The sequence below is a fragment of the Amyelois transitella genome, chromosome 6 (genome assembly GCF_032362555.1).
Source record: "Amyelois transitella isolate CPQ chromosome 6, ilAmyTran1.1, whole genome shotgun sequence".
Classification (NCBI taxonomy): Eukaryota; Metazoa; Arthropoda; class Insecta; order Lepidoptera; family Pyralidae; genus Amyelois; species Amyelois transitella.
Genome location: NC_083509.1, coordinates 10,152,599 through 10,178,178, shown reverse-complemented (window position 1 = coordinate 10,178,178; position 25,580 = coordinate 10,152,599). Strand labels below are relative to the sequence as shown.

General features: G+C 34.1%; 1 protein-coding gene across 1 annotated transcript; it reads left to right on the top strand.

Annotated features, from left to right (window-relative positions):
• The first annotated feature begins 8,257 nt into the window (after positions 1-8,257).
• Positions 8,258-25,455, top strand: LOC106140534 (ATP-dependent translocase ABCB1). Its single transcript, XM_013342133.2, has 23 exons — positions 8,258-8,500; positions 10,783-10,846; positions 11,707-11,985; positions 12,285-12,385; positions 12,486-12,657; positions 12,957-13,128; positions 13,493-13,623; positions 14,070-14,294; positions 14,744-14,869; positions 16,128-16,331; positions 16,693-16,863; positions 18,532-18,721; positions 19,450-19,523; positions 20,464-20,625; positions 21,024-21,128; positions 21,605-21,766; positions 22,097-22,300; positions 22,455-22,696; positions 23,042-23,198; positions 23,279-23,473; positions 23,582-23,788; positions 24,046-24,192; positions 24,703-25,455. Exons 1-23 carry the CDS (start codon positions 8,370-8,372, stop codon positions 24,898-24,900), a joined length of 3,819 nt encoding a protein of 1,272 aa, XP_013197587.2. The 5' UTR covers positions 8,258-8,369; the 3' UTR covers positions 24,901-25,455.
• Positions 25,456-25,580: the final 125 nt, after the last annotated feature.

The following is a 25,580-nucleotide window of genomic DNA, read 5'->3' as shown; positions in this document are numbered from 1 at the left end:
CTTGTCTTTCTCAAATTGTAATATTAATTAAATGATTATTAATTTGAGTTCCCGTCTCTGTCTTACCGTTAGGTATGAAGATTTAGCATATGTGTGTTTTATATAGTAGTATGTTATTAAACGCTATTATTTTCCTTAATTTATTGTTTTACTATTATAAGTTTAACAAACATATTAATAAGATTCTTCTTTTATGCGATAGGCTAGTAAGCTGATTTGACTCTCAAAGCATTTTCATATGAATGTATTTGCGTGTAATATGAATGTATTTTATTTATTAATTGTATGTTTTTTATTGTTGATGTTCACTATACAGTGCCATATAATACATTATTTTTTTAAAACTATAAAATTTAAATAACCGCATATACAGAAAAAGGGCAACCAAATTCAATTTTACGGTCGAACCGCCCAGAACAAGGGCTCCATTAAGGGAATAACTGAGAAAAACGTCGATAACAGATGTTAATTAATCGTATAAATCTATAGCTTTTCCGTAAAGAGGCCGTAATAGAATGAAATTGTTCATTTGGCGATTAACCTCCATGTTTTTGTGGGGTGCCAGTTCGGCAATAAGGAAGGGACACGGTCTTATCGATATTTTGTTGACCAAATATTGGATGTTTCTCAAATTGCTTTGCCTTCATTGAATTGAATTGATGTATATTTGTATGAGTACAAACAAATACAAGTAGGTGTTGATAAAGTAAATTAAAATAGTAATTTAAGTATAATATCGTTTAAGGACGTTTACTTTTTTAAAGTTTAATTTAAATGCAATTTTTGTTTATTGACTTAAGTTCTGATTTGGAAATCATACAATTACTCCGTGATCGTGCATAGAAGACAACTTCATTACAATTAATTCTAATGTGGTTAAATAATTCAGTGAATTTACAAGTGGTAGTTAATTCGCGATGTTTCCTCTAACGAACATACATACGTGAGTGTTTATTTTCAGTCACTAAATCCACAACTGAAATTTTTTTTAAGTCACTAAATCTACACCTGAAAATTTACTGTATAAATTACTGATTATCTAAGTGAAGAAACATAAATACAAATATCACGTCGTTATCCCTTATACGGTAAAAAGAGCTAACAGTTTATAACCCATGAATATATTTTTGAATATATCGATATATTTACAAAAGCAATGGACATCCCTAGCGAAGTTTGTTTTTATCTAACTTAGTAACCGTAAAAGAGTACCTAGCTAAATGGAGATAAATGTTTTTGCACTCTATTCCCCTCAGGTGGCATCATACATTATTCTTATTGACAATTAACTTCTCTTTTGAAGATTTTCGGTTCATCGACGGGTTTTCTTACCTTCTTTTACAGAATAAGAGCAATATGTTCGATATTTATCAATTCCTATTAAGATTTAGAACTAAAAATCGTTTTTACTGACACTTATAGGCAACGTCTTCTGTATAACTGCCTGCCGGATACTTTTTCTGCATTTTTGAATCGCGATCGTATTCTATTCTATCGGAAATAAAATGACTTATTTCAATGTATTCTTTGTATTACTTATTTATCCATACAATATTTTTATTATTTACTCTTTATTTGTGTATAAAATTTTCACACAAATACTCGCTCTATAGGTTCTACATAAAGCTGATGATATCCAAAGTACTCCCGAGGCTTTCATTTCCATATATTTTTCACGCATATTAATTAGTACGTACCGACATCGCATTAGCTTAATTCGATGGCACATCGTATCGATTTTATTAATTTTTCTGCTTGTGTGTTGTTATAGATAAAGGTATCTAGATATGACAAGATAACGTTTTATTACAAGTGACCGAAAAACAACAAGTCTAGAACTTACTTTGGGATTAGGTCAAGCTGTGTAATTTGTCCGGTATATGTTAATCACATATCTACATATAATAACGTCTATAACCCTTATGAAAAACCTGAAGGGGTAGACAAAGCCAACAGTCTCTTTAAGATTGTAAGGCCACCTTTAGCCGTATTAATGTTTAAAAACTTCTTAAAAATTCAAATAGTGACAGGTTTCTAACTTATTCCTTAATTTCCTTTTACGAAATCAATGTGATGGAGCGGCGGGAACCACACGGCACGGCATATATTTATTTATTTAACAAAGTACATATTTTAGGTATAACTAACTGTATCTCTCTGGGCACTTCTTGAGCACAATAACTATCGCCATATGTCCTCCTTAGATGCCTGACTTTAAATTAATTTGTAAGAAAAATTATCGCTACTTTTGCAAATATTTGTTCTGGTTTTTAGTTTTTCTGAATTGAGTTTCATTGTATAACATCCTTACTTTTCGCCTGTGATTCAAATCATCTTTTTTAAATCACGCAATAGATTTTAACATAGTTTTCTCTGTTCATTAGATAAATTTATTTTCCATAGGTATATTTCTACAAGCATAAAATCTTTGAATGAAACGATAATTTGCGGTCACTATATTATGTGATGATAACGACCATTTGCAACCACACATTCACTTGTACTTGCCACTTCTATAATCCCATTCCGTTTTCTATAACTACTCGTACAATAGACACATCTAGAAATTTCTGTTCACAGCTCGCGTGGGAACCCGACATTATGTAGTCGTGTGGTGAATAACGGCATACCATATCAGCATGTCACAAAAATATGGTGCCTGCTTTTTATTGGCATTGGGTTTGTACCTCACCTGAGGGGTTTTATTATATTTATATTTGCTGACTCCAACGACACGTTTTTGTAATAGCTTTCGGATATAGCGGCTGTTCAGTACCGTGTTCTTATCCGCTGAATGGGCTGGTTTTGTTATTGTTTCAATTGTTTTTTTTTTGTTATTGATTTTATGTACAGTGGCTCATAGATGAAAGTAGACAATCTTATGATTATGAGGCTTGTATACTTTTTAGGTGGCTGACTGTATGAAATGTCGGAATAGGTCTCTCGCGACTCTCCCTTTGGTCGTTGAACTCTTTATGGTTCGGAAGTAGTGGTGGAAAATGGGCGACAATTGTTTAATTAAGTACCTACATAATTTATATAAGTAGGCGACAAAGTATAAGAATATAATGGAAAATGACGATATAATGGAAAATGACGGGGACTTTTAATCTGACGGCCTGCTTGGTGCAGTTACAAGATTCTCTACTCTGAACCAAAACCGGGTTCGATTCCCGGTCAGATCAAGGTGAAAACATATCCATATCCCTTGCGGGGCAGACAGAGCCAACAGTCATCAAAAGACTGAAAGGGCACGTTCAGTTGTTGGGCTTAATGATAGAATTGACATTCAAATAGTGACAGCTTGTTAACCCATTGCCTAAAAGTGGGATCCCAAATACGAGTATATAAGCCTATCCCTTAGTCGCCTTTTACGACATCCATGGGAAAGAGATGCAGTGGTCCCATTCTTTTTCCTATTGATTTTCCGGGAACCGCGCGGCACATCAAACATTTATTAATTAACTAGAGGCCGCCCGCGACTTCGTCCGCATGGAAACCCTATCAATCCCGCGGGAACTCTGGGATAAAAAGTAGCCTATGTGTTATTCTGGGTCTTCAGCTACCTACATACCAAATTTCATGGTAATCGGTTCAGTAGTTTTTGCGTGAAAGAGTAACAAACATCCATACAAACTTTCGCCTTTATAATAGTAGTAGGAAGTAGGATTTTAAGCATTAAGTCCGCCAATTGTGCTGTACATTTGTATTTTGTGCAATGAAGTTTACATAATAAATAAATAAATATAAAATAAAATACAGTTTTCGTAAAGTTTGTTTCCCATGACAAGTTTCAAACTTACTTTTAAGCCAGCTCAGTCTGTGTATATTTTGTCCCGTATATATTGATTTTTATATAAAAGCGATTACAGAATTTAACAAACTCAATCCTTTTTTCAAACAATGCAACTCCGATCACCGTGAAATTTCAAGCGCTTTTCGCTTCGTAACAGCAATTACTTCGGCAAATGAAGTGATTTCGCGTGACCGAAGCTTGTTTGAACAAAAACTAATGTACGGTAATTGTAGTAGCGCTCGTATGCGGATTTTTTGTTTAATTGACCCCTAAATGAATGACTTTTAGTTGTACTAGAAACTTTTAATAAAAACGGTGGATATTCCTTTTACGAAAATTTTCTACTTGTATCGAACTTTATGAATAACTAGTTGTCGCCTGTGATTTCGTTCGCTTAAAATTTTAACTGTTAATCTTATCCCAATGTTTAACCTGTAGGGATAGGCTTATAAGCTTGGGATTCTTCTTTTAGGCGATGGACCTGTAACCTGTCTCTATTTCAATCTCAATTCTATCACTAAGCTTTGGCTTAATAGCTGAACGTCTTTTCAGACTGTTGGCTCTGTCTACCCCGCAAGGGATATACGCGTGATTATATGTATGTATATATGTATATGTATTGTGCTGTTTTGTATGTTTTACTCTTATGGTGCAATAAAGAGTTTTATCTATCTATCTAACAGTCAATCATTGGATCGAATAGAAAAATTATTAGTGGGTGTAATAAAATTATGTCGCATATTTCAATTTATATTAACCAAAATGTTATTGTTTATCAGGTTGTTATCAGTAAGTTGTCATCATGTGACAATAATTGAAATAATGTAAAAGGTCCATGCTGATCTGGTAGCCATGTAAAACATAATGAATGCCAACTGCTTCTCTTCCCGTTAATTTGATAAGTTAATCAAGGGAAATGCTAATAAACTTGGGATTTTTCTTTTAGGCGATTGGCTAGCAACTTGACACTTTTTCAAATCTCAGTTCTATCACTAAGCCATACAGCTGAAAGTGGCATTTCGGTCATTTCGACACCGTTGGCCCGTAGGGGATGGATACGTAATAATATGTATGTTTTTAATTTTATCATACTAGATGTTTTTATTTATCAGTTATTTATCAGTCTGAAACAATTATGTGGCAATAGTTCAAATACTGTTTAACATTTAATATTCTTGCGTACTTGTTGTGTAACTTTAAAAAGAACAGAAATTCAAAATTTAAATTCAAAATTATTATTCACTAGCTGTGCCTGCGACTTCGTCCGCGTGGTATAGTTATTTTGGGCATCATTGAAACCTCAAGGATGCTCCTTCCCCGATTTTTTTCACATTTTTTATTACATCTTCGCTCCTAATAGTTGCAGCTAGACGTTATATAGCCTAAAGCCTTCCTCGATAAATGGTCTATTCAACACGAAAAGAATTGTTCAATTCGAATCAGTAGTTCTTGAGATTAGCGCATTCAAACAAACAAACAAAGTCTTCAGTTTTATAATATTAGTATAGATTAATCTAAGTGCCTATTTAAACTAAAAAAAATATTCCAATAGTATTATAACCAGAAATATGTGTACCTACAACTTACAAAAGAAAAAGAAATGAAAGTAAGGAAACGCCTGTGCAAATCTTGCCGTCGCCGAGTCTTCCCACACTCCCTTAGGGGAATCGGAGTAAATTGGTCAGGGCTTTTGGCCCTCTTCAATGGCATCATCGCTGCCTACGACTGTAGGCAGGTCGATGGGGCGGCCGTGACGGCCTGGGTCTTCACGTCTTTATACACTGGGAGTTCCCATCGGCGGCGGCGTCGTCACTGGTCGACGACGTCTGCCGCAAAGCAGCGAGGGGAGGGTTTCACCCGACGGCCCGGAGGGCAGGCGTGGAGCGGCGCGATGCCGCGCAGGTGGCTGTGTGATGACGCGTCCGCCCTCTCGAACATCTAGGTTCTCCCACTTCAGGTTCCTGAGGATCGTCGAGTTCCTCACGTAGCGCAGGGTTGTTTCCGACGACTGCTCTGAGACTTTGGTTCTCTTGGGCTCTGAGTCTTCTCCTATTGGTCTCAGAGCAGTATGCGCCGCCGGGGCCGCGTACGTGAGGCGGGATCTGACGTACGTTTGGTAGATCCCGAGCTTCGTCCTCAGGGGGAGGCTGGAGGAGAGAACTGCGTGAAGTCTTCCCCTGGCTGCCTTGGTCATGAAGCTTGCACTCGCCTCCCGCCCCTTTTATACCCTGCCGCCGCGAGACGCGTCGAGCGCGGCAACCGTTACGCAAAAATAATCCTTATAGCAAGATTCAGTATTTACGCGCGATGGCTTGTTAGCGTATTTCATTTCATGTATAAGTTTGGTGTTTTTATACCGATTTCGATGTTTCTTTTTTTATTGAATAGGTATTTATATGAATTTTTAAGAATTACGAATGAGTGTAAGTGTTATTGGTATTATAAACGTCAGAGTATAGAAATATAATCAGAAATCTCCGAACTGCTAAGCTATTAGGAATTACAGGTGTTATTGTTAGTCAACCATAACAGATAGACTTATGCTGTCTTGGGATATTTTTTTAATAATTTTATTTAGAATATTTCCGTAATACATGGTTTTGCTGTAGCTTTAACCATTAAGGCTGCACACGCGACGGAAGCTTAAAAAATCAAGTAATTTCTCCCGTTTTCCCAACATTTACTTTCATTGTTCTGCTCCTACTGATTGTAGCGTAATGAAAAGTATACTATAACCTGCTCAGGAGTATGAAGAATAACAGTACCAAGTTTCGTTAAAATCCGTCAAGTAGTTTTTGTTTCTATAAAGAACATACAGACAGACAGACAGACAGACAGACAGACAAAAATTTTACTGATTGCATTTTTGGCATCAGTATCGATCACTTATCACCCCCTGATAGTTATTTTGAAAATATATTCAATGTACAGAATTGACCTCTCTACAGATTTATTATAAGTATAGATTATTATAGGATACTTCATATCGCTTAATAATTGTGAAATCTTTTGGTTTCACAACATTGGTTGACGTCAAATAAATTAGTTAAAACTAAGTTTACTGCCGCTTCCAAGGTATCAGTGCAGAAGAAGCGGTAACAAACAGCACTACAGCATTTTCTTCAACAACGTCAACTTCACAACTATAATAAACAAGCCGTCTTTATTGTTCATTAGTGCTGACAATTTCCACTTGACGATACGGCGAAGATGAGGGTACTGCTTGTCAAAGAAACATAAAAGTACATGAGCCGTGTTGGAACAAATTGCTTGAAAATACGACTTGAAGGGATCATATATCTTTAGCCATGCATGTAGACCATTGCGGAGTCTATAGCCATTGCGGGTCGACAGCTTTAAAAAGACTGAAATTCCATGTACTGCTGTTCAGCTTGAGATGAAATTGAAATTCAAATAGTGACACTAACGCCTATAAAAAGAATCCCACGTTTTTTCATTAGTCACCTTACACGACATCCAAAGGATAGATATGGAGTGGGAGAGTTATGATAGGGTTTCCACGATGACGAAGTCGCGGGCGGCCTCTAGTTAAAAATATACGTACGCCTCAAAAACGAAGAGGTCACCTTTATTTACATATTTGTTAAGATAAAGTAGTTGTTGATTAAATTGCATTGTCTATAAATATAAAAGGTACATACGTTAAAAAAATACGCCGTGTGGTTTTTGGCACTTTAAAAGGTGACTAATGAAAAAGCTGATAAACTTGAAATTCTTCTGCTGTAGCCTCTGCCTACACCTTCGGGAAGAAAGCGTGATTTTATATACCTATGTATGTATGTATTTTAATGTATTTATGCAAAGAATATAGAAAAGCGCATTAGATGTAAAATAGGCGATTTCAAAATAATTCAATACAATAACTCTTCATTGCACCACAATAAATAACAGCAAATTCGCAATCATGTATTAAAAACAAGCAAGCAAGGCGGCCTTATCACTTAAACCTCTTTCAGGTAACCTGTAATTGTATATTAAACTTCACCCAAAGAAAAGATTAAAAAGATAACTGTACCCGCGACTTCGTCCGCGTGAAATAATTATTTTGGGTATCATTGAAGCCCAAGGATGAATAATTTACCCGTATTTTTTTCACATTTTCCATTATTCTTCCATTCCATTAATAGTTGCAGCGTGATGTTATATAACCTTAAGCTTTCCTCGATAAACGGTCTATTCAACAAAAAAAAAAATTTAATTCGACCCAATAATAGTTCCTGAGATAAGCGCGTTCAAACAAACAAACTCTTCAGCTTTATAATATTAGTATAGATTAGTAAAGATATAAAGCCCTAAGCGAACGCTAGTCAATTATCAACGAATTCGTGACGTAAAAAAAAAAACAAATCGAGACACTTTTGACAACAATTGTACTTCGAAACCGATATCCTTCTTAATCGTAGCCAGTTGATAAATTATATCAATGTGATAACTCGTATCAATAAATAGTTTATACGTAACAGGCCGAGTGTGTGAACGTTCGGGCTAAAATTGTTTTATATAAAAGAGAAATTAAAAAATATATATTTTATAGTAAAGTGTGAAATACAAGATGCCTAAACGAACTGGATTAGGTGATGAAAGTTTCAAAAATAGTAAAAAATATACTATTAATAATGACTACGTTGCTAATGGGAACTTTAATAAGGACGTAGTTTCTAAAAAGAACGGGAAGAAAGATGAGTGAGTATTCAATGTTTGGTAATATTTATTAAAATTATCAGCTTTCATTTCTATACCCATACTATAAAAAATAATATGATACCTATAATTCATTGAGCCCTAGTTTTTTCAAGACTGTTGGCTATGTCTACTCCGTAAAGGTTAAAGACGTACTTAATTGATTGTTTCTATTTGTCATAACGACATACGGTATTTATTTATTTTAACTTAATTGCACAAAATAAAAATGTATAGCACAATTTGCGGACTTATTGCTAGAAACATTATCTAACAGTCAACCATTGGGTCTGACAGAGAACTTTATTCGTTACCTAAAATTATACCTGGAAAACCCGTTTTTTCTTTTTGCATACATACACATACATATGATCACGTCTTTATCCCTAGCGGGGTAGACAGAGCCACCAGTCTAAAAGACTGATAGGCCACGCTCAGCTGTTTGGCTTTGTGATAGAATTGAGATTCAAATAGTGACAGGTTGCTAGCCCATCGCCTAACAGAGGAATCCCAAGTTTATAAGCCTATTCCTTAGTCACCTCTTCCGACATCCGTGGGAAAGAGATGGAATGGTCCTATTCTTTTTTGCAATGGTGCCGGGAACCACACGGCACTTTTTGTTTTCCTGAAAATCCCAAGAGATAATAGTTCCTTTGGGATTTTCAGGAACACATACTTTACGCGAACATACATATTCTACTAACAATAGTATACATAATCCATAAGAACACAACAAATGCAACCCACACTATTTTATCGATTTGTGAATAACCTTGGAAAGGCATGTTGTTAGCATGAAGTATACTTCTATATTGTACTGTGGGTTCCTGATTGGCAAATATAAAAAGAACATAAAACATATGATATGAATAATTATAAATTATTTATCTCAATACTAAGGACGTGTGCCGTGTGGTTCCCGGCACCAATACAAAAAAGAATAGGACCACTCCATCTCTTTCCCATGGATGTCGTAAAAGGCGACTAAGGGATAGGCTTACAAACTTGAGATTCTTTTTTTAGGCGATAGGCTAGCAACTTGTCACTATTCGAATCTCAATTCTATCTTAAAGCCAAATAGCTGAACGTGGCCTATCAGTCCGCTCAGGACTGTTGGCTCTGTCTACCCCGCAAGGGATATAGACGTGATTATATGTATGTATGTATGTATGTATACTAAGGAGTTCTAAACAATTTTTTTATTTTAATAAAACTCGAACTGAATAGACTCCACTAAAGTATATTTATACAAAATTGATAGACGTGTAAAAAGTTTTTTTTACTTATGCAAATGAAAAACTAAGATAACAGATAAAGAATGTAAATGTACTGTGATTAACAACTTCCAGATTTTATCCTTACACTAGTACCTACCCAAAAAGTAGTGAAGCTATCTGTTACAACATACATACATACAGGCAGAGACTTCATCTTTGCACTTGCCACGATCCCTGTGTACTTATTTCTTTTCGTCCACATTCATGACTCTTCTCATACAAGGTTGTCTGTTTAAGTACTCTTGATATTTCTCTCATTGCAACAAGTCACTCTAAATTCAAAATGTACCCAATCCTTTATGACTAAATCATATAAGCCTTTAAGCAATACATTCTAATGCTAGGCTAAGAAATTTGAATAAAAAAGTCTGTTCACTAAACATCTGCTTTTGACAATACCTATTGACAGTTAGAATTTGGTCACAATAGTATTTATAAATATGTGGATACTCTAAAGTCACAATATGGGATTGCACAGCTCAAAGTCGTTTGATTCCACCAAAAAGCCTAAATTGAAAAAAGTGTAACTAAATTTATCCATTTAACATGTTTAGTTAGAAATGATTTTTAAGTTGTACAAAATACGATTTGAGGTTAGATTTTAACGGATAAATGCTCTGATTGTACTAATCCCATTCAAATCTATTGCGTGAGATTTGAAAAACATGTTATTATAAAGTAATATTTTATTGTAGTGAGTAAGGAGTAAGCCTTTCAGTCTTCTCAAGCCTGTTGGCTCTGTTTAAACCGTAAGGGATAAAGACGTGATTAAAAATATAAATCTATGTATTATCATTATTACGAAAATACTGAAAGCTGCTCAGCTCAGCTGTATGGCTTTATAATGGAATTCAAATTCAAATTGGAATCCCAAGTTTATAAACCTATCCCTCAGTCGCCTTCTATGACAGCCACCGGTAAGAGATGGAGTGTTTTTATTCTATTGAGCTGGGAACCGCACAACGCTTATGTATTTATTTATTAATTATTTATATGTTCTTTTTTCAGCGGTTCCGATGACAGTAAAGATGAAAAAGGCCCGGAGGTGCCTAGTGTTTCGTTTTTCACATTGGTATGTACAAAATGATTACCATAGGTACATTAAACTGTTGTAGCCTTATAATAAATTAACTGCGACCCGCGGCTTCGATAGTATGTAAATTACGTGAATAAAAGTACTTAGTATATTATTCCAGTTCATATTTTACCCGTGTACCAAATTTAATAAAAATACGTGCAGTAGTTTTTACATAAAAACGTAACAAACTTCCAGACTTCTTTGCAAACTTGCGCATTTATATTATACTACAATAGTAAGAATTACATTAGTAATTATAATCATAGTTGTTATAATCGTATCTTACTAACTGTATAAGTTTGAACTACTTCCATTTTATACATTCCATAATTTTATTGGACTAATATATAATAAAACGGATTATTATAAATTCTCATCCCGATGAATTTTTTATTGCATTCTCAGCTCTTAAATTCGAAGCTGAAAGAAGAACAGTTTCCGTAGTATTACAAATTTGTTTATTTTATAACATTGTACTTTTTTCTTGTTACTGTGTAAATTTCTATGCAATAAAGATATTACAAACAAACAAACAAAGTTACAAAAAAAAAATTAAAGTAAAATTAGACCAACACCTGTCTAACATTGACCCACTTTGCAATTTTTAACCTACAATAAAGGAGGAGGTTCTCAATTCGACCATATTTGTAATACGTGAATTTTTTATACTTTTCTATTTGAATCTAATCTTCTAGACGTCAATGAAATATGAGATTTAGAATTTTTTCGTTATTTTTACCGATTAAAATCGGAGGGGAAACGCTAGTAAATCAATCTACTTAAAGTGAACATCAATAATATGACTGTTTTTTTTTAATTGTGAAACGGTAATTTGATAATTAATTTGATTTCAGTACCGGTTCGCCTCGTCTATGGACAAGATTTTTATGACAATAGCTATATTATGTTCCATTTTGAGTGGGTGCACTATGCCACTTAATACACTCCTATTTGCGTCATTGTTAGAGAGTATGGTCGAGTATGGGATATCAGTCGTCCAAGGAAATCCAGCTAACGATGACTTTTTAGATGCTATCACCTCTTTTGCCATTTGGAACAGTGTAATTGGTGTATTGTTAGTGATATTGTCGTATTTGGCAACTGTATTGATGAATATGGCGGCTTTTAATCAGGTTCGTATGATATATACTTGTAGTTACGTAGTTTTAATTGTTCTTTGAATATTTTAAGTAAAGACAGTTCAACTAATTCCTTGTTATCACATAACATTTATTAAGGCGGCTGTTATCGTAATCCAAAGATTTGATCTCATTGAAAGAACCACGAAGGAGAACTGTTTCTCAATAACCCATTACTTTGTTTAAGAACTTAATAATCACTGTAACGGTAACAGACATATAAACATCTTAGGAATATGCTTTCATAAAATTCGCTACAGCACTTTTATAAATAAGTTTAAAATATTTTTTAGATATACAAGTTACGCCAAGAGTATCTAAAAGCAGCCCTAAATCAAGATTTCGAATATTTCGATACCCACCAAACTGGAGATTTTGCTGCAAAAATGACCAGGTAATCACGCGCTTTGCTACAAATCTCTTATTGTTTATAATCAGTTTGTCAATTTAATCAAAAATATGTATAAGTTTAACAACGATTATTATTTTTTTAGTGATGTGGTCAAGCTGGAAGATGGCATTGGAGAGAAGTTGGCGACATTTATCTTCTTTCAATCTGCATTCGTCAGTTCCATCATAATGGCTTTAGTAAAAGGATGGAAACTTGCACTGCTGTGTCTGATATCTTTCCCAGTCACATTGCTACTTGTTGGGATTGCTGGACTGGTAATTACGTTTAAATTTTTTGTCATATTTTTATATCCCTTACTCAGCTGTTCTTGTTATCTAACGTTATCTGTTATGCTTTTGATACTGGCTTCACATTCCAGTTTTTTTTTCTATATATTTCATATTTTATCTTTTTATGCGTGTTTACGGATTATATAGGTAATTCTTTGTCAACATAGGTTTGAACTATATATAATGATTCCTTATCCATCAGTTTAATTTAAGAAACTCAAAAAGGGATTATATAAATATTTGTATTTATCGCGGGATTTTAATATCTATCTTAATATCAACAGATTGCTGCAAATTTATCAAAGAAAGAAGCTTTAGCATCAGGCAAAGCCGGTGCTGTTGCTGAAGAGGTGATAGCTGCTATACGTACGGTGTATGCTTTCAGCGGCCAACAAAAAGAAATAGAGAGATACAGATCACATTTGGTAGACGCTAGAGGAATTAATATCAAGAAAGGTAAAACTATATTTTCTTCTTATTCATTATAGCAATCACCATCATCATCTCGTGTTCGTAGTTGTATTGTTAGCAATCTTGCTAGAATCCAAAGCTACTTTTTAACCTAAGTGATTTAATTGGTCTTATTCAAAACGTCTGTTATGTTTGAATTAGAATTGTTATGGTAATGTAATGTTTTAGTTTTTGATGGATTATTGTTGCTTTTTATTAAGCTTTGTTTATCTTTTCTTAAGTCATCTTATTTGATATCAACTTTTTCCTCTTGCAATGCTTAGGGATTATATTGAGGGTTTCATTTCACTTTGCTTTGCTTCAACTATTATTATAGAATCTCGAACTCAAAAAAGTATAAACTTTTCAGGTTTCTTCAACGGACTTGCTATGGGGACTCTCTTTTTCTGTATTTTCTGTGCTTACGCTATGTCCTTCTGGTTTGGGTACAGACTGATGGTTGAAGAACCAGAGAACTATGACGTGTCGACTATGATAGCTGTAAGTATATTAATTTAAACATTGCTAATGATCTCATTATTAACAATGAATTAGTCATTGATAATGTTATCTTATATATGGGCAAAATATTTTTTGTGCAATGTTAGTTATATGTTTTTTCGCATGACAGTTCAAGAATAACACCGAGATTTCTTTGGTTTTGCAAGACGAGCGTATACAAGACTGTCTTTAAAATATACCGACACTAACGTTCGTCTTGTAAATACTAAAATTACACTTCTTTTATGGAGGAAAAGGCAGAGTGGTAGGCTTCATTTTTCCTTGCATATTTCTTTCGTTTCATCCACTTTCATAATTTGTTTTGTAGCCTAAGTATTCATGTGTTTAGCTACACAACTGCTAAGTTTTATTCAAATTCGTCAAACCGATTATACGTAAAAGATAAACAAGCATACATACTAACAGGTTTTGTTTGAATCTTTCAGGTATTCTTCGGAGTAATGATGGGTTCAGCGAATTTCGGGATATCATCTACTCTCATGGAAGTATTTGGCGTGGCCAAAGGTGCTGGCGCTCAAATCTTTAATCTCATTGACAATGAGCCTATTATAAATCCGTTACTTAATAAAGGAATCGTCCCTAAATCTATCGAAGGAAATATTGAACTCAAAAATGTAGTATTCCGCTATCCTTCAAGACCTGATGTTCCGGTGAGCCACTTTAAATTAATTACATACATACATACATATGGTCACGTCTATATCTATTGCGGGGTAGACTGAGCCAACATTCAGCTATTTGGCTCAATGATAGAATTGAGATTCAAATAGTGACAGGTTGCTAACCCATCGCCTAAAAAGAATCCCAAGTTTGTAAGCTTATCCCTTAGTCGCCTTTTACGACATCCACGGGAAAGAGATGGAGTGGGCCTATTCTTTTTTGTATTGGTGCCGGGAACCACACGGCACTGCCGGGAACCACACGGCACTGCCGGGAACCACACGGCACTTTTTTAATTAATTACTTTTGATTAATGCTATTCAGTGTCATTTATTGCAATATTAACATGAATAAATATTTTTCATGGTATATTTAAAATCATAGGGGAAAATAATAGTTTCTCTCATAGTATATTTACTTCATCTTTTGAATTTTAAAGGTACTAAAAGGAGTAAGCTTAAGTGTAAAACGTGGTCAATCAGTTGCACTAGTTGGTCACTCTGGATGTGGGAAGTCTACTATCATTCAGCTGTTATCTCGATATTACGACACGCTTGAAGGCAGTGTAAGTATTTTTTACTAAAACTTTTTACTATTTCTAAATTTAAATACATAAACAGCATTTTGTAAGGCCTAGATGCGATAAGAGAGACGAAAAGGTCTCAATTTAAATAAATATCAGTGTTCCTTCAGGTAATTCTGTATATTTCTTAAAATAGAAAAATTTTATCACACTTTTATTAATCATTGTATGATATTTAAAACGAATTCTAAATAACCGTTATTTGAAGAGTAAATTTGTTACAAGAGACTAAAGTGTTTGTCGGATACGCACTAGCTAATAGAAGAATTAGGCCTTAATTTCATTGTATAAAAATGTATGTATTTCAAATAAAACAAAAATTTTAAATTTTTGCTAATAAGATGTCTATTAAAGAAAAAGAAAAATTCAAATTTTCCAAATTATGTTACATTTTGTAGTTGTAGGTTGTATTTATAAAGAGATAACATACATTTACAATAAGTGTTATCTTTACAAGCACTTTATAAAACATTGAAAGAATCTTATCGGCGTATTATTTTATAGTTTAAATCTACTCTATATTTAGATTTACTATTTGATAGGTAAGTACCTATCTCATAAATCGATGATGACACATAGAAATTTAATTTGCATCACTTACAACATCTTTACTACATTGTTGTAATATTTTTTTGTAGAATTAAATGCCTTGTTGCAACTACTTTTCATTTTTGTTTTGTCGTGGATGCTTCTAGTTTGAACTTTCGACCACTTAGTTTAGAAAATAAAACTATAAATTTGAATATTCATCGTTGATATCGCAACTATATTATTTCTTTGATATAACGAAAAGTAAAATACACAACTCAATGCGAATCTGTCACCAACATTGTAATCTATGAACCGCTGAAGTTTAAATGTATTTATAGAAAAATATGAAGCCCTATCCTTCTTTTTCTGTTTGTCATTTTCTAAAATTGCTATTAATTTGTTATTATAACTAATTTATTAAATTTACATACATACATAAAATCACGCCTCTTTCCCGGAGCGGTAGGCAGAGACTACCTCTTTCCACTTGCCACGATCTCTGCATACTTCCTTCGCTTCATCCACATTCATAACTCTCTTCATGCAAGCTCGGCAGTTTCGGGTACTTTTGACCTGACTGTTTTAGGACGTCCTTAATTTGATCAAGATACGTTCGTCTAGGTCTTCCCACTTTGACCTTTCCCTCTACACTCTCCTTGTATATCTGCTCAGTCAACCTGCTTTCATTCATTATTAAATTAAATTTTAGGTATATTTGGATGGGAACAATGTACGTGATCTTTCCATCCGTTGGTTGAGAGAGCAAATCGGCTTGGTTGGTCAGGAGCCTGTACTGTTTAACACCACAGTGAGAGAAAATATAAGATACGGAAGGGAAGGCGCAAGTGATGCTGAGATCGAAGCCTGCGCAAAGCAGGCCAATGCGCATCAGTTTATTATGAAACTGCCTAAGGTAAAATCAAAACGTGATTTCGCATTAGATTTTTTTTTTTGTTTTTTTTTCTATTTTCTTAAATTTCTGTTTAGATCTTGATTTTGATATTTTTGTTGACGTTTTTATGAAATATTTTCATGAGATTTAGTTGATAAACAAGCATTAGAATCTCGTGTCTTAGAATTTGCTAGGTCCTGCTTAATATATATGTATGTGGGACTCACATGATGTATAAAAAACCTTTAGTATCTACATTGTGATATTTTGTAAGGCTACCGAAATGATGATTTTGATAATGATTCACAAGATTTTCTTACACATAATTTTGAAAATTTATTCACAAGTTCAATGTTATCACTGAAAATATTTTCGTCTCCAGGGTTACGATACCCTAGTGGGTGAGCGAGGAGCGTCTCTGTCTGGTGGTCAGAAACAACGTATTGCTATAGCCAGGGCCCTGGTGCGGAATCCCAGCATATTACTGCTGGACGAAGCCACTAGTGCTCTCGATACTTCATCGGAAGCTAAAGTTCAAAAGGCATTGGACAAGGTATTAAAAAATTCAAATGTTTTAATGGGAAATTATTTTTCATCATCGATATAAAAACAAGTAATAAGTCTGTCTCATTGTGCGTCTATGTGTCTGTCTGTGTGACATTTTAATTCCCGAACGGATAAATTGATTTTGATTTTGTTAGAATTATTTTTTTTTATTTATAGTCCTTCTAGAGTATCAAACAAAAAAGCTTGATAAGTAGAATAACACACTACCTATAGAAAAATACTACATACATATTTATGTAGAAATTGCTGTCATATAAATTCAATGACATGGCCAAGTACGAAAGGGATATAGACGTGACTATACGTATGTACGTATAGTCACGACTATATCCCTTGCGGGGTAGACAGGGGCAACAGTCTTGGAAATACCGATAAGCCACGTTCAGCTGTTTGGCTTTATGATATAATTCAGATTCAAATAGTGATAAGTTGCTAGCCCATCAGTTTGGAAGCCTACCCATTAGTCTCCTTTTACGACATCCATGGGCAGGAGAGGGAGTGTTCCTGTTCTTTTTTGAATTAGTGTCGGGAACCACACGGCACTGTTACTGTTGATAAAAATCAAAGTTCCCAACTCGTGTAAGATTTGTCACAATTTAAAATTAGCAATGAAGAATTGAGAAAAGTCACATTTCGTTCACGAATCGCCCAAGGGCTTCGATTATTATTATATTACATACAAGGATTTTCCTGTTTTGATATCTGAACTTTATTAAATAAGATTAATTTGATAAAAATACAACAAAGAAGGCGAGTAGATAACAAATTTACAATTCGTAAATAAAAATTATTGCAATTTTGTAAACGATATATACATGTATCAACTTTTAGTAAAATAATTGTTTATAAAGGTTTTGTATTAAACAGATGATTAAGTGTTCCTACTAAGATCTCTCTCTCATTTCTGTGTGTTACTCGTACCGATTGCATTCTCCACAGAAATGTTTCGGGGCCCAGGGTCCGCCTTCCGACTTTTCAAAATTTTCATACTAGGATGTTTATAAAAAATAACACTATCGTTATAGATTCCAAACATAGCTTCGGATAACGTTATCAGTATTCTTATCAGGACAAAACGAATTAACATGATGTAACTGAATGAAATCGATAGCAAAAAAAAGTGATAAGTCACTCGGCCATGTCATCGAATTTGTATTTATAAATACAGTTGTATTTATAACCTTCAACTCCTATTTCGTGTAAATGATTTTAAATATTTATGATGACTTTATAAAAAGTAATAGTTCTTAAAAAAAATCTTCATTGAATGCGCACACAGGGATAAAGAAGGAAGCCGAAGTAAAAAATTAAAAATTGCCGTGTGGTTATCGGCACCAGTACAAAAAAGAATAGGACCACTCCATCTCTTTCCCATGGATTTCCTAAAAGGCGACTAAGGAATAGTATATACTATCATTAAGCCAAATAGCTGAACGTGGCCTGTCAGTCTTATCAAGACTGTTGGCTCTGTCTACCCAACAAGGGATATAGTCGTGACCATATGTATGTATGTTAATAATTGTAACAGGATTACTGCAGCTAGCTTACTAGATGCAAATAGGGATTGCAATCAACTTGCAATTGGTCATATGATTCTTTGAATGTTTTTATAACAAAACAAAATAAAAGTATTTATTGACCTCAATCATTGTAGGCTCAAGAAGGCAGAACAACTATAGTTGTGGCACATAGACTTTCGACAATCAGAAATGTCGATAATATTTATGTCTTCAAAGCTGGAGAAGTAATAGAATCTGGGAACCACGTCGAACTCATGAAGAAGAAAGGACATTATTATGATATGGTCATGATTCAGGGCTCACCGGAATTAGAAGAAGGAAGTGGTGAGTTGGTTTTTGTATTTTTTTTTTCATACTAACATACACATACCTATGTAACATAAATCAACTAACGGACAGTTACAAGTATTGTTGAAAAACCTTTTTTGTGGAACGACAGTATTAACACTTGATACTATCAGTCATTTTAAACTATTTAATAACAGAATAGTGTTTTGTATCACATAAAAATTAGGTGTTAATTAATTTGGGAGAAGAATCAACTTTCTTTTTTTAAATATTTTGTTTCATTATTATTATCGATAAAAGATTTATCTTTATCATTAGAAGTGACACATATTAATTAGCTATGTTATTATCACAAAAATTTGCATCGATTTAATATTATATTACGTGTTTAGTTTTTTTTTTATATATAGGTACGGGACCGATTACACAGATTGAGTTAACCTCAAAGTAAGTTCGAGACTTATGTTACGAAATACACACCCATCGATACAATATTTCATACTAAATACTTATAAAGATAAGCATTAAATACCTAGGCCAATCGTAGAAATTTCGTTTCTCCTCATGCCCTGGCCGGGATTCGAACCCGGGACCTCCGGTGTAAAAGGCAAGCACACTACAACTAAGCCAAAGAGGTCGTATTTAAATAACTGTGTGATCATATTTCCTAACTATATAGATTTTTTTTTGAAATAATGTTATTTTGATTTTGTAGGCAAGCCGTAGAGAAATTCTTTTTAAATAATGTTACTTTCATTCCGTAGGCAATGCTCTAGCCAGGCAAGTTTCAGTGGTAAGCGTCAACGACGAAGAAGAAATAATTGAACATGCAAAAGAGGTAAGTCAAGTAAATAAAATAAGGTTAAATCTGTTCTCTCTTCCTTCCCTCAAATTAAAACACACTATTGATTGCATCATCATCTGTTACATTCAAAGCTTTATAGCAATTCATTTGAGTGTAAGTTTGCATACATGTATGTAAGTTTTGTATGTTCGCAAGATCTTGGTATATTTGAATAAACTACAGTTCTATAGAAAAAATAGTCAAAAATATGGAGTGTGGTCATAGTATTTTCAATCGTCATTCAATTCAGCAGAGTTCAGCTGGTGCTTATAGTAATGCTTGGTTTATTTTTAATAATAAAAAGGCAGTAGTAGTAAAGGCAGTACATAAACTGAAATAAAGGATGATACATATTTTTGTCGAAAAATAAATTTCTTTATGCGCGATGAGGTGTCGAAAGCTTAACCATGGTTCATAGAAAAAGTAATTCATGATGCTATCTATAATTTCCTTTTACTTTTCCTTCTCATGGCCTTAAATTCATTTTAAAATGGATGTTGTAATTTTTTCGACAAAAAGAAGTTTAAGATTGTTTACCTATATTTCAGTGCCTGAAAATGTACTATAGCTTAGCTATATAAGAACATTTTATATGTTAACATACATATGGTCACGTCTATATCCCTTACGGGGTAAACAGAGCCAACAGTCTTGAAAAGATTGAATGGCCACGTTCGACTATTTAGCTTAATGATAGAATTGAGATTCAAATAGTGACGGGTTGCTAGCCCATCGCCTAAAAAGGAATCCCAAGTTTGTAAGCCTATCCCTTAGTCGCCTTTTACGACATCCATGGGAAAGCGATGGAGTGGTCCTATTCTTTTTTCTGTTGGTGCCGGGAACCACACGGTACTTATGTGTTAAAAAATGCATGTGTTAAGATATTTCTAAAGCTCAATTTAACATACACCAACTAAACCTCATTCTTTAACAGACTGGTGCCGACAAAGAAGAGGAAATACCAAATGTTTCGTTCTGGCAAGTGATGCTGCTCAACAAGGCTGAATGGAAGTCCATTACTGCCGCCAGTTTGTGCTCGCTGATGAGCGGCTTTGCGATGCCATTGATGGCGGTTATACTCGGTGATTTCGTTGGAGTATGTATATTTTGTTTCCTTCAGTTTATGATTTGTTAAGATATATATACATTTTATACATTACATACATTAAATATGCACGTCTTTAGAGTCTACGGGCTCGCAAAGACAGAAAGGCCACGTTCAGTAACATTTAAATACTGATAGATTGCTAGCACGATAGTACATAATACATTTGATTTAATATCTACCAATATGATTTACACACACATAGCAAGGATTAAAACTTTAACAGTTAGACAAACTACATATATTTAGTTACAGCACTCAAAGCCTATTAAGTTTTATTGCTATTCGATATGTTTTTTGCTTTGTTTATACTTAATTTGATCATAAACATTGAATTTAGCACCTAAGCTATATTATTATGTATATTATTAAATTCGTATTTAATTTAGGTCCTTTCAGGTGATGATCCAGATGCCATACAAGCTGAAGTGAGAAGATTTGCCCTAATTTTCGTTGGAATTGGAGTTTTTTCGGGAATCACCAATTTCATTACGGTATAGTATAAAAGAATTACTTCATAGTTTTTGTTGCGATTTGTATTTCGTAGGAGTAGCATTAATAAAATTATCTTATAATTTTGTTTTTTCTTTTTTTATAAATAAAGTTTGCTTAAATAGAGAACACAGCTTAAACAGAGACGGGCTCTGCGGCGCAGCGGTAGTGCGCTTGCCTGTGACACCGGAGGTCCCAACTTTGAATCCCGGCCAGGGCATGATGAGAAAAGAACTTTTTCCGATTGGCCTGGGTCTTGGATGTTTATCTTTATAAGTATTCATTATAAAATATAGTATCGTTGAGTTAGTATCTCGTAACTCAAGTCTCGAACCTTCTTCGAGGTTAACTCAATCTGTGTAATTTGCCCCGTATATATTTATCTAGTTTTGAATAAGGCTGAAGCGAATGAATTATGCAGGGATCGCGGCGAATGGAAAGACATACATCTCTCAGACTTAACTGTTAATTTTTCAAGGTCTTCTTCTACGGTGTTGCCGGAGAGCACTTGACGGAAAGACTAAGGCGTCTGATGTTCGAGAAGCTTCTACAACAAGAGATAGGTTTCTACGACGATAAGAATAATTCTACAGGCGCTTTGTGTGCTCGCTTGTCTGGTGAAGCCGCTACTGTGCAAGGGGTAAGTGTATTATTTTCATTTTCCTCTACTTGGTCATTTTGTATAAAATAGTTTTTGCGCACGACTTTGTACTTATCAGGTACAAAGTAGTGTGCAGAAGGTACTTTGCAAGTTTGGAATATTTTTGCACATTAATCGCTTATCAGGATAAAATATATTCTGTATCCATTGAATTGAAGAAGAATTTTTGAATTGGTGAAGTAGTTCCATAAATTCCAAACCGTCAAACACTCTCTTAAATTAGGGTAGATTTGTATTGTATACCTTTTCATAAATGTATGATAAATTTGCTATCGTTTATTAACATAAATAAAACGTTTTTTATTTCAGGCAACGGGTCAAAGAATTGGCACTGTGCTTCAAGCTATAGGAACTTTTGGATTAGCACTTGTCCTGTCCTTAATATACGAATGGAGAGTAGGATTAGTTGCATTATCATTTGTTCCTATAATGGTGGCGATTTTGTATAAAGAGGGCAGGATGGTGAGCGCGGAATCGTTTGGTACTGCAAAAACTATGGAAGCCAGTTCAAAGGTAAGATGTGAATAAATCTGGTAAAGCCGGCCCTATGTCCTAATCAGGTTAATTAATCTTTCAAGTGATGTTTTATAGTAGAATAAGGTGCTCAATAAATTCATTATTAATATTTAATCTTTATTTTCAATGTCATATAAATATTATCTTTCAGATTGCTGTTGAAGCAGTGTCAAATGTACGAACAGTGGCGTCTTTGGGACGAGAAGAAACTTTCTGCAATGATTATGCGACTCAGTTATTACCAGCTTTAGCTTTGGCTAAGCGTTCCGCTCACATGAGAGGAATTGTTTTTGGTCTATCTCGTGGTCTTTTCAACTTCGTTTATGCGGCAGCTTTGTACTATGGTGGAACGCTTATCATTTACGACGGTGTGGATTATGATTTGATATTAAAGTAAGTCGTATTTTGAGAAGTATTACAATTGTTTTATTAATTTTATTCATATTTAATCTGACAAATTTTGTTTGTGCAGTGTGGTTCCCGGCACCAATACAAAAAAAATAGGACCACTCCATCTCTTTCCCATGGATGTCGTAAAAGGCGACTAAGGGATAGGCTTACAAACTTGGGATTCTTTTTAGGCGATGGGCTAGCAACCTGTCACTATTTGAATTTCAATTCTATCATTAAGCCAAATAGCTGAACGTGGTCATTCAGTCTTTTCAAGACTATTGGCTCTGTCTACCCCGCAAGGGATAAAGACGTGACCATATGTATGTATGTAAATTTTGTTTCCAGGTCAGCTCAAGCTTTATTAATGGGTGCGTCGTCAGCTGCTCAGGCGTTTGCATTTGCACCTAATTTCCAGAAGGGAATCAAGGCAGCAGGGCGCGTTATCATGCTACTTAATGTTCAGTCTAAAATAACAGATCCAGCCAAACCAGTCGTTGGATTTGTAAGTACTTATTATTTAGTTTCCTTATTATATTTTATCGATTTACAAACATGTAACTCATAAAAAAATCTTTATTTTAGAAAGGTTCCGGCGAAGCCAGTCTTCAAAACATTGACTTCAGATATCCAACAAGACCGATGATACAAGTTCTTAAGAATATGAACTTGGAGATAGAACGAGGCAAAACAGTTGCTTTGGTTGGCTCCAGTGGATGCGGAAAAAGTACAGTCATACAATTGTTAGAAAGATATTATGATCCTGATAGCGGAATAGTTGTAAGTATTTTAAGGTTAAATGAGTTTAAATTTTTGAGTTCAATACAACTGAAGAATCTTCAAATTTAAGAATTTTATGAAGAATTAAAATGTATTAAATCTTTTTAGGCTCAAGATGGCGTACCATTGCCAAAACTTCGTCTTGACGATGCTAGAAAACCGATAGGTTTCGTACAACAAGAGCCTATACTGTTTGACAGAACTATAGGCGAGAATATAGCCTACGGAGACAATTCCAGGAAGCCAAGTACTGATGAAATTGTTCAGGCTGCCAGACAAGCCAATATTCACAACTTCATTGTGTCGTTACCTTTGGTAAGTGTCAGTCTATTTCTTTCTTTAAAATCGATAGTGTAACTAGATTGCTAGTGAAATTTTTTTATCGAAATATAAACACTATTATTATCCCTGCCATTATCTGGTTTTGTATCAGTATCAAAAATTCTACAATATCATAGTTAATAAATTTCTTTATGTATTTAATGTAACCATTACCTATATTTTTTTCTATAGTGTAAAATTGACAATGTTTACTTCAATCGAAATGCTAAATAAATATGTTTAATTTTTAGGGTTATGAAACAAACATAGGTTCAAAAGGCACGCAGTTGTCTGGAGGTCAGAAACAAAGGGTTGCCATCGCCAGAGCCTTGATAAGGAGGCCAAGGATGCTGCTTCTTGATGAAGCTACTAGTGCTCTTGATACCGAGAGTGAGAAGGTAATTTGATAAATCCTTCAATGGTTTATTGTTAGACTATTTGATCGCAAATACCAAATTCTTAAGCCGTTCGACGAATAATTGGAGTTGTTAAGGCACTTCTGTAGCTATTTGACGAATCTTGTGGCTGCCTACGGACTGTTTTGTTTTCATTAAATTTATGTCATAATTTTAATATGTTGAAATAATGATGAAGCTAGAATCAGTGCAAGACCTATAAAGAAACAAAACATACCTATATCACTTGCGGGGTTAACAACAACAGCTTCGATTAGGCTGAAAGTCCACATACTTTGGATGGAATTGAGATTCAAACAGTGACAGGTTGCTAACCTTTAAGAAGAATAAAATGAAGAAATATAAAAATGTATTAACTATAAAAAAAATCGAAGCCCAAAAAAGGAGATTTACATTTCTAAACTTTAAGCTTTGCAAATACGCTCACGCTCGCATCAAAATTCAAATTTAGAATTTCTTGAACATAGGCAAATATCTTATTTTTGTTCATAGGTGGTCCAAGAAGCTCTCGATGCAGCTAAAGCAGGCCGCACGTGTGTCATGATCGCTCATCGCCTGAGTACAGTCCGGGACGCTGATATCATTTGCGTCATCAACGACGGCAAAGTTGTGGAGAGTGGGAAACACGCTGAACTGTTAGATCTAAAAGGAATGTACTACAATTTGCATAAAAAAGGCGGACATGCGTAGTGAAATTTTAAATTAAAATTAGCGTGAGTGACTTGTTTTAAGGTTGAGTTTTGGATGTACCTTTGGTTTTCCTTGTACAGTAAAGATAATATAAATAAACAGTTCAAAGGTAACATTACATTTAAATATTGTTGTTCTGCATAAAGGATTAATCCCTCTGTATATAGGCTTCTCTCTTCTTCTCTCTTCTTTTTTGAAGGTCGAACTTATAGTTTTTATTTGTATATTTTATTATTAATGTATGAATCATATTTAAACTTTGTACTAAAATTTATATTTTTACGCCTTATTATTATCGCGTAATTATTATTAGTAAATTAGTAAATTTATACCATAGTGCGATTAACATTAGTGCATGTATTGTACCAAAATTTTACAAAATTTAGGAAAATACATTGAAATGTTGTTGCTTTATTATAAAGTGTTAATTATTTAACCTCATTATTACTGCATCTGATTGATGAAAATATATTACTTTATAAAATAGTTTTGTCTACACAGTAAGATATGTTGAAATCGTTGAAATAAAGCCGTTTATAAAAAAAAAAGTATATTTTATTGATAAAAACCTTTGTCAACTAGGGACAATTATTAATATTTTTAGAAATTTTCATTAACAATTGTGGAAATCTTTTGCATAGTATATAAAATAATTTTAAAGACTCTCAATTAATTATAGG